The 8,496-nt window shown below is 52.2% G+C and overlaps 1 protein-coding gene across 1 annotated transcript; it reads right to left on the bottom strand.

Annotated features, from left to right (window-relative positions):
• Positions 1–1,916: 1,916 nt before the first annotated feature.
• COX8A (cytochrome c oxidase subunit 8A) lies at positions 1,917–3,672 on the bottom strand. Its single transcript, XM_065936530.1, has 2 exons — positions 3,484–3,672; positions 1,917–2,245 (listed from the first exon to the last, which is right to left on the bottom strand). Exons 1-2 carry the CDS (start codon positions 3,595–3,597, stop codon positions 2,150–2,152), a joined length of 210 nt encoding a protein of 69 aa, XP_065792602.1. The 5' UTR covers positions 3,598–3,672; the 3' UTR covers positions 1,917–2,149.
• Positions 3,673–8,496: the final 4,824 nt, after the last annotated feature.

Below are 8,496 nucleotides of genomic sequence, written 5' to 3'. Positions count from 1 at the left end.
CATACAGTCAATGACCAAGCCAGGCCTCAAACCGAGGCCTCCTGACTCCCAGTCCACTATGCTTGACATTATATTCTCTGCCATGACTGCAACCTTCCCTCCACCCCCCACCCCCCCCACCTGCTGCTTGCACTCCAGGACACAGACACCCACCCCTAGACTCAGGATCCGACAGAGATCTACAGACAGACACAGAAAATGCTGTTTGGGGGCACAGGGAGCCTTGCTTTTGCTACACAGAATGGCCCCTGGGCCTCTGAGTTGGTTAGCGATAAGAGAGGGCCACAGAATGGTGACCAGACATAAGGCCCAGGGGCTACACTGAGGACAAGGGGAAGATGCAGTCCAAGCCTGACAGCTCACATCCTGGACTCTCCCACCCACCCCCAAGTCCGTGCCCCTGCCCCACTCTCAGCTCACGGCTGTGCCAAGCAGGTACAGGAGCACAGGGGCGGGAAGGGCTGCTGGGCTTCCTGAGGGCTTTCTCAGACCCGGGTCCTGAAGATCCGGCCTGTAACCACTGGCTTCCCTTCAGTCCGAGGAGCAAGCAGTTCAAGACGCACGGCTTTGGGCCTTAGCCCTCCTGGGCCACAGGGACCACTGTGCCCCTCGGGGATCCAGCGGCACAAAAATGAGGGACACCTTGGCAGGGCAGGAGCACCACAGAAACCCAAGACAGCGCTGAGTGCCACAGACTCACAGCCTAATCTGTGCCCACAGCAACCAGGCATCACTGGACACCATGCAAAAAGGCCAGATTAAAAAAAAAAATTAAATTAAAAAAAATTTTTTAAAGGCCAGGTAAGACTAAATGAGGGTGGGTGAGCAGGGCCCCCCTGCAGCTCCTGTCAACATAAATCAGCAAACGAGCCCTGAGCAGGGGCTGTTGAGATGTGTGTTCTGACACCCAGGGCCTAAAGCACCCAGAGCCCCTCAGCTTTCACCTGGCATCTCTGCCCACCATCCAGCAGCTCCAGGGGACACTGAGCCTGTGTCTGCTCAGAAATCATTCATGTCACCCCAGCAAAGAGAACTAAAGGGGTGGCTCCAGCGGGTCACAGCCTTCCTTCCAGAGACCGGCAGGCAGAGTTCCAGCTCAGCAGGGCACGCTTCACATACCTGTCCCAGCTAAGGAGATGCCCCCAGGAAGAATCACTGAGGAAGCACCCTGAGAATGGATGGAGGAGCAGCAAATTCTCCAAGCCAAGGAGGGGAGGGTACATGGAGGCAGGCAGGGAGAACAAGGAAGCCGGTCAGTGCAAAAGCATTTACAGATACGGTGCTAAAAGGGGCCCGAGGTTGACAGAACAATGCAAGATACTGTAATGTGGCCCACCAGCACCCAGGAAGAGCAACGAGCACCTGGGAAGTGGCTGGAGCCCAGAGACCCAGGACAAGGCAGGCCAGCCCCACCCAGAAGGGGCTTCCAGCCGCAGAGCTGGCCCCACTGGGAGAAAGACACTGAGACAGTCTTGGGTTTGGCACAACCAAGGGAGCTAGAGGGGGAGCAAGAAAGGCTGCCTGACCACAACGGGATGTGTTTCCCATGGGAGCCAGAAAACCTTTAAAGAGAGGAAAGCATGCAACGGAAGCACCACTCTCAGCATCAAGGAGCAAGGCTGAGCACACGTGACCCACCACAGGGCAGTGCCAGCAGAGCTGTGAAGCCGGCCAGGCCCTCTTCTCCACGCCTCACCCAACACCGTCCTTAACTCAAGGACGAAGGCGGGAGCCCAGGCTGAAGGCATGCTGAGTTTCTGAAGCGGGGTTTATTTCCTTAATAATTCTACTATTTTTTGGCCACACCGTGCAGCTTGCAGATCTTAGTTCCCCAACGAGGGATCGAACCCCCACCCCCACCCGCTATGAAAGCGCAGTGTCCTTACCACTGGATCACAAGGGGATTCCCCCTGAAGCACGCTTTAAGTAGACTTTATTGTTACAAGGGAGGCCCTACTGAGCAGGGCCTTATAAACAGACACATGTGGTCCCAGGATGTCACCGTGGAGAAATCAAGATGTCATGATTGCAGAAGAGGTCACTGTAACAGAAGGACATGATCCAGGGGAGGCCGGCCAGGAATGCAGCAGACATGATCAGCAAAGGCCGGGGTGGTCAGGTCTCGGGGTGAGGGAGAGGACAGCTCCCATCACTCCCGCTTCTTGTAGCTCTCCAGGTGTGACAGGACCCAGCCGGAAGGCAGGAGGAAACACAGGAAGCAGGAGGTGAGCCCAATGGCGATATCCTACACAGAGCACAAGAGAAAAGGAACCCCCAGAGTAAGGTTTTCCTCAGAGCCCGAGCAATCTTCCCAGACAACAGAGAACCCTCTCCAGGAATCAAGATTCAGGCTCCAGGGGAATGCCACTCTAGGTCTTAAGGTAAAGGATCAGATATGGCGGCAGGGGTCAGCTCAGGTTACAAAGTGAAGGGAGAGGGACAAGGATCTCATCTTCCTTTGAAGCTGGCCTGTTTGGCATCCAGGAACTTTGCATAGACCAATAACTCCAAAATACACCTCTCCTTCCTTGTCTTAAAAACCTCCCCCTACCCAACTATTGGGGCTAGAGCTAAGACTTTTTACAGCCACTTGCATATCCCCCAAAGCAGTTAAGGCCACAGCACGACTTGGAGTTAGATTTCAGTTCAAACTCCTTCTGTGCCACTGGAGGTGTAACTTTTGACAAGCCAATTGTTGTTGTCGTTCAGAAGCCAAGTGGTGTCCAACTCTTCGTGACCTCATGGACAGCAGCCCACCAGGCTTCCCTCACCATCTCCTGGACTTTGCCCAAGTTCATGTCCACGGAATCGGTGTACACTGCTCCTAAATTTCCGCTCTCTCAGCCAGGAAACGGAGATAACGGCCCTCTCTCAGGGTGACTGGGAGGGCTGAAGGAGACCAGTTGCAGCAGTCTTAGCAGCGTCTGGCACACAGCAAGCACTCGGCTGCAGCTACCGTCACAATTATTTCCTCCACCGCCACAGCGCTCTCTGGGCTCCTCTCCTAAATGGAAGCCCACTAACCTGGATTCTGAAGACTCGCATTCAAGGCCGAGATCTGCCACTGAGGCAAACGCAGAAAAGAGCCCAACAGGTGCAAGTCATTAAGGGTTAAACTCTCCCACGTTTCTGGGAATCACTAAAGCCTGCTGGGGTCCTCTTCCCCACGCCTAAATAATTACTAACAATGACAGTGCTGACAGCCCGCAGGCATCTCCCAATGAGCTGATGTGTAAACAGGCTCAGAGCGGGGGGCTAAGGAAGCTTGCATAGCAAGGAAGCGACAGGGCAGCACTGACGTGGTGTGACCTGAGACCCTCGGGCAGAATGTCGCCCCCCAGACGCCCAAACCAGCCCAGTTGCTCCCCTTTACGCTGTGAGCCGCGAGGTGCAGCGCACCAGACTCGGCAGGCCCCCAACCTGCCGCGGGACCCTCAGTCCCGCCTGCAGCCTCTCCCATGCCCTTCCCGGCCCGCTCCTCACCATGGTCCCGAGCTGCTCCCGCGGCGGCTTGGAATGTATCTGGGCACGCGGCACTGGGAACCGCCGGGCAGGGCCTGTCAGGCCTCTCAACAGCAGTGGAGTCAGCACAGACATGACGCCACTGAGCTGACTGCAGGTAACGCGCAACCGGAGTCCAAGGTCGCGAAGTCAAAATGGCGCCCCCAGCCGGAAGTTCCGGAGTGGTAGGGGCCTGGGAAAAGAGCGACCCGGAAGTCCCTGGGAAATGACGTAAGGAAACACCGCCCACCGCCCTTGTCAGTTTTTGGCGCCTTCCTCGAAACAGCCAATCGACACCATCCTACCGCCGGTGGGCGGGGCACAGAGGGTCGTTGCTTTGGGATATGCCCCGCCTCCAAAGCCGCCTGTCGTCGTAAGTGACATCTGTAGTTACCCAATCACATAAGCCAGAAACCTAGGCGGCATTCTTGACTCCTCCCTCCATTCATACTCGAGTCTCTGTTTAGAAATCCCCAGTCCCCGCCAGGACTCTTAACTTCTGGCCTGACCGCCTGGTACTAACCGGAGCAAAGCCTGTATCTGGTTCACTACTGTCTCCAAAGAGCTACTGACCTTCTAACTGAACTCTTACAGTTGTCCTCTCCAATTCCAGTCTCCATGCAGTAGCAGCCAACCTTTCTCCCTTCTCTTTAAATATAAATTTAACCAAGCCATTTGTTACTTAGTCGCTAAGTTGTGTAGGACTCTTTTGCGACCCCATGGACTGCTATCTGCTAGGCTCCTCTGTCCATGGAATTTTCCAGGCAAGAATACTGAAGTAAGTTGCCATTTTCTTCTCCAGCGGATCTTCCCAACCCAGGGATCAAAGCTGCATCTCCTGCATTGCACTGCATTGCAGGCTGATTCTTTACCACTGAGCCACCACCAGGGAAATCCTTAACAAAGTCATAAGTGTGCGTGCTCAGTTGCTTAGTCGTTTTGGACTATGACCCTATGGACTGTAGCCTGCAAGGCTCCTCTGTCCATGAGATTCCCCAAGCAAGGTTACTAGAGTGGGTTGCCATTTCCTTCTCCAGGGGATCTTCCCAACCCAGGGATCAAACCCACATCTCTACGTCTCCTACATTGCCAGGCAGATTCTTTACCACTGAGCCACCTGGGAAGCCCTCCTAACCAAGATATACACCTACTTTAAAATCTTTGTGGCTCCTCATTGTATACTAAACAAAGTGTCAATTTCTGGATGTTACCTTCCACCCTCATCTCCAAGTATTCCCCACCCTTCTCCTTGCTCTCTGGTCCTCCCACCCCGAAGCCTTCTGTTTCTTTGTATCTTAGGTTCTACAGAACACTTTTTCAACACTTAACCTACCTAGCCTTTCTTTTTCACCACTCCAACTTCTACTTCTGAAACAGGAGGAAAGATGGCAGAGCACGACCTTTAAAAGAATGACATAGCCAGAGGACATGACACAACCATTAGAACCAAATGGGTTCAATATGGTGGACAAGTCGACTTCCACTAGACTTTGGGTATATGCTCATTGTAACACAGCAGCAAGCTAAATGGCACAACCACAGGTGCCATGACTGTTTCAAGGCTGACTATAAAGCTCAAGAAGTAGGTGTTAGTCCAGTTTCTGGAAATCCGCACCCCTTCCCCAAGAGACACAGGTTTGATCCCTAGGTCAGGAAGATCCCCTGGAGAAGAAAATGGCAATCCACTCCAATATTCTTGCCAGGAAAATTCCATGGACAAGAGGAGCCTGGTGGGCTACAGTCCATAGGGTTGCGAAGAGTCAGACACGACTGCACACATACACACATACACATACATACATCCCCAAAATAGCTAGAATACTCCTCCCACTCATTAGCCTATGAAATTACCCACTCCTATGAAATGACAACCACATACCCTGGGGTCGCTCTCTCCTTCTGAGATGGCCCACAATCTGTTTATAGACTGTTTTTCTCTCTAAATAAGTCTGCTTCTTACCTATCACTTTGTCTCTTTTTTAATTCTTTCTGTGATGAGACATCAAGAACCTGAACTTCATTAAGCCCCTAAACCTGGTGTGTGATCATAGTCATGAGACCACGGTCTCAAGTCCCAGTCTGCGTTTTGGCTGAGTTGGAGTCCCAACATGTGGGTTCAAGTCTTGATCTGTTGGGAGTCCCAGTTCACAGAGTTTCTCTTCCAGGCCTCCACTTAGGAATACAGCTTACTTTATTCAACAAATGTTTGCCAGCCCCTACTGTGTTTCAGGAACTGTTCTAGACACACAGTGAACAAAGTGAACAAGGACTCCCTTATCACAGAACCGACATTCCAGAGGCAGACAAAAGACAAACACTTGATGAGAAGTTATTAAGAGTGCCATGATGTGATAGGAAGTGATAGGTGTGACACTGCCGCAGGAAGCCTTCCCTGGCCACCCCAGGCTGATGCCACTTCTGTGCCCGGCAGCCCCTGTGACAGTACTGCCCACAGGAGTGGTCTTCATCTCTAGGCTGGGGGCCATCTGAGGGCGAGCCCGTATCTGGTTCACTATTGTCTCCAAAGGACCTGGCCCACACTTAGAGAATATTTATGAATTGCAGTAGACTGAACAGAGAACGGAGAAGGAAATGGCAACCCACTCCAGTACTCTTGCCTGGAAAATCCTATGGACGGAGGAGCCTGGTGGGCTGCAGTCCATGGGGTCGCTAGGAGTCGGACACAACTGAGCAACTTCACTTTCACTTTTCACTTTCACGCATTGGAGAAGGAAGTGGCAACCCACTCCAGTGTTCTTGCCTGGTGGGCTGCCATCTATGGGGTTGCACAGAGTTGGACACGACTGAAGCGACTTAGCAGCAGCAGCAGCAGAACAGGAAAGGGAGTAAGGGGCCAGTCACTGAGTTGGGCCTTATCTGTATAATCTCATTCCACCTTCACAACAATGTCGCAAGGGAGGTGCTATTATTATTTCAAATGTTTTACAAGTGAGAAAATAAGCCTGAAGAACTGGGTGACCTGCTCAAGTTCATAGAGCTGCAAGGCTGTGAAGCCAAGATTCCAGGGCGGGTCTTTCCATTCCAAAACCCATGTTTTAACCCATGAAAGCTGCTGCAAAAAGGAAGAATTTCCAGAAGTTCCAGTTTTGATATTGTTGTCAATGGCATCAAACACTGCAACAGCAGATGGGGATGAAATGAGGTGGCAAGAAGTCAGGAAAACATGGGTTTTGGAGGAGAAGCCTCAGCCCCATGCGAGCAGGGAGGGGTGCTCACAGAAAAGAGGGATGAACCCAGAGTGCCCCAAAGGGTAGGCTGTGCCTGAGCCTTTTCTGGAGACGTGGGCTCCCAGGCACTGAGCTCTCCAGGCCCCTTCTCCGCCCCTCCTCCTCTCCCCCACCCTGCTCGTGGGTATGGTTAATGTCCAGCAGTCTCAGTCCAGCCTTCCCCCAGCTACCAGGCCCCATGCCCTTGTCCTGGCCTGGGACCTGGCAAGCAGCCCAGGACACATGTTTCCAAGCACCTCCCCCACCACATCCCAGGAGCACAGAGCCGGGAGGCCCAGGCCCCAGCTGCCTGCCTCTGGGAAGATGAAGGGACAGGGACCTCCCTGCGGCCCTACGGGGCTTTGTCAACCCTTTGTCCGGTGAACAAAGTAATAATGTCCAGATTAGAGCACGGCCAGGCAAGAGGCCTGGAGAGGCTTTGGGAAGGGATGGACTTTCTGTGGTCCCCTGGGTTACTCCCTTGAGGAATCTCACATTCCTCTCCTCCACTGGCAGCCAGAGGAAAAGAGTGAACATTTGTCAAGCAGGCACCTCTGTGCTCTGTTCCAGGGCTTTCCTCGTGGACCCTGTGATGTGACCTCTTTCAGAACCTCCGTCAGAGGGAAGGAAAGAGTCTGGGAGAGGTTGAGTAAGGCAGCTGAGTCTACAAATGCAGGGCAGGGTTTGCACCTAAATCTGTTGGATTAATACCAACGTCTCTGCTCTCTCTCCAGTCTCCCAGCAACGCACCTCTCCCCCAGCAAGAGAGCAGTGAACCTGGTGGGATTTTGGACAATGAAACACTATACAACAGTCAAAAGGAACAAACTACAGCTACAACAAGGACGGTGCCCACGAATACAGTGTTGAGCAGAAGAGGCCAGACGTCCAAGAGCAGACACTGTGTGGTCTTGTTTAGATAAAGTGCAGGCAGGACTCAGCCAGGGGTGGGAGGTGTCAGGTAGTGAGGATCCTGGGACTAGAGGGAGGGCATAGGGATCCGGAGAGGCAAGAGCGAGCTTCTGATTACATCAATGTGTCCACTCGTGATGATTCCATCATGAGTGGCTGGACTTTCTTTTCTGTATACCTGTTACAGTTCAATTGCTCAGTACAACTCTTTGCGACCCCATGGACTGCAGCACGCCAGGCGTCCCTGTCCATCACCAACTCCCAGAGCTTGCTCAAACTCATGTCCATAGAGTCGGTGATGCCATCCAACCATCTCATCCTCTGTCATCCCCTTCTCCTCCTGCCTTCAAATCTTTCCCAGCATCAGGGTCTTTTCCAATGAGTCAGTTCTTCACATTAGGCAGCCAAAGCATTGGAGTTTCAGTTTCAGCATCAGTCCTTCCAATGAATATTCAGGACTGATTTCCTTTAGGATTGACTGGTTTGATCTCTTTGCAGTCCAAGGGACTCTCAAGAGTCTTCTCCAACACCACATTTCGAAAGCGTCAATTCCTCGGCGCTCAGCTTTCCTTATGGTCCCACTCTTACATTCATACATGACTACTGGAAAAACCGCTTTAACTATCAGATGGATGTTTGTCGACAAAGTGATGTCTCTGCTTTTTAATACTCTGTCTAGGTTTGTCATAACTTTTTTTCCAAGGAGCAAGTGTCTTTTAATTTCATGGCTGCAATCACCATCCGCAGAGATTTTAGAGCCCAAGAAAATAAAGTCTGTCATTATTTCCATTGTTTCCTCATCTGTTTGCTATGAAGTGATGGGACCAGACGCCATGATCTTAGTCGTTGTTTTTTT

Source organism: Muntiacus reevesi, chromosome 5, assembly GCF_963930625.1.
Source record: "Muntiacus reevesi chromosome 5, mMunRee1.1, whole genome shotgun sequence".
Lineage (NCBI taxonomy): Eukaryota > Metazoa > Chordata > Mammalia > Artiodactyla > Cervidae > Muntiacus > Muntiacus reevesi.
This window is presented reverse-complemented; position numbering and strand designations above follow the sequence as displayed.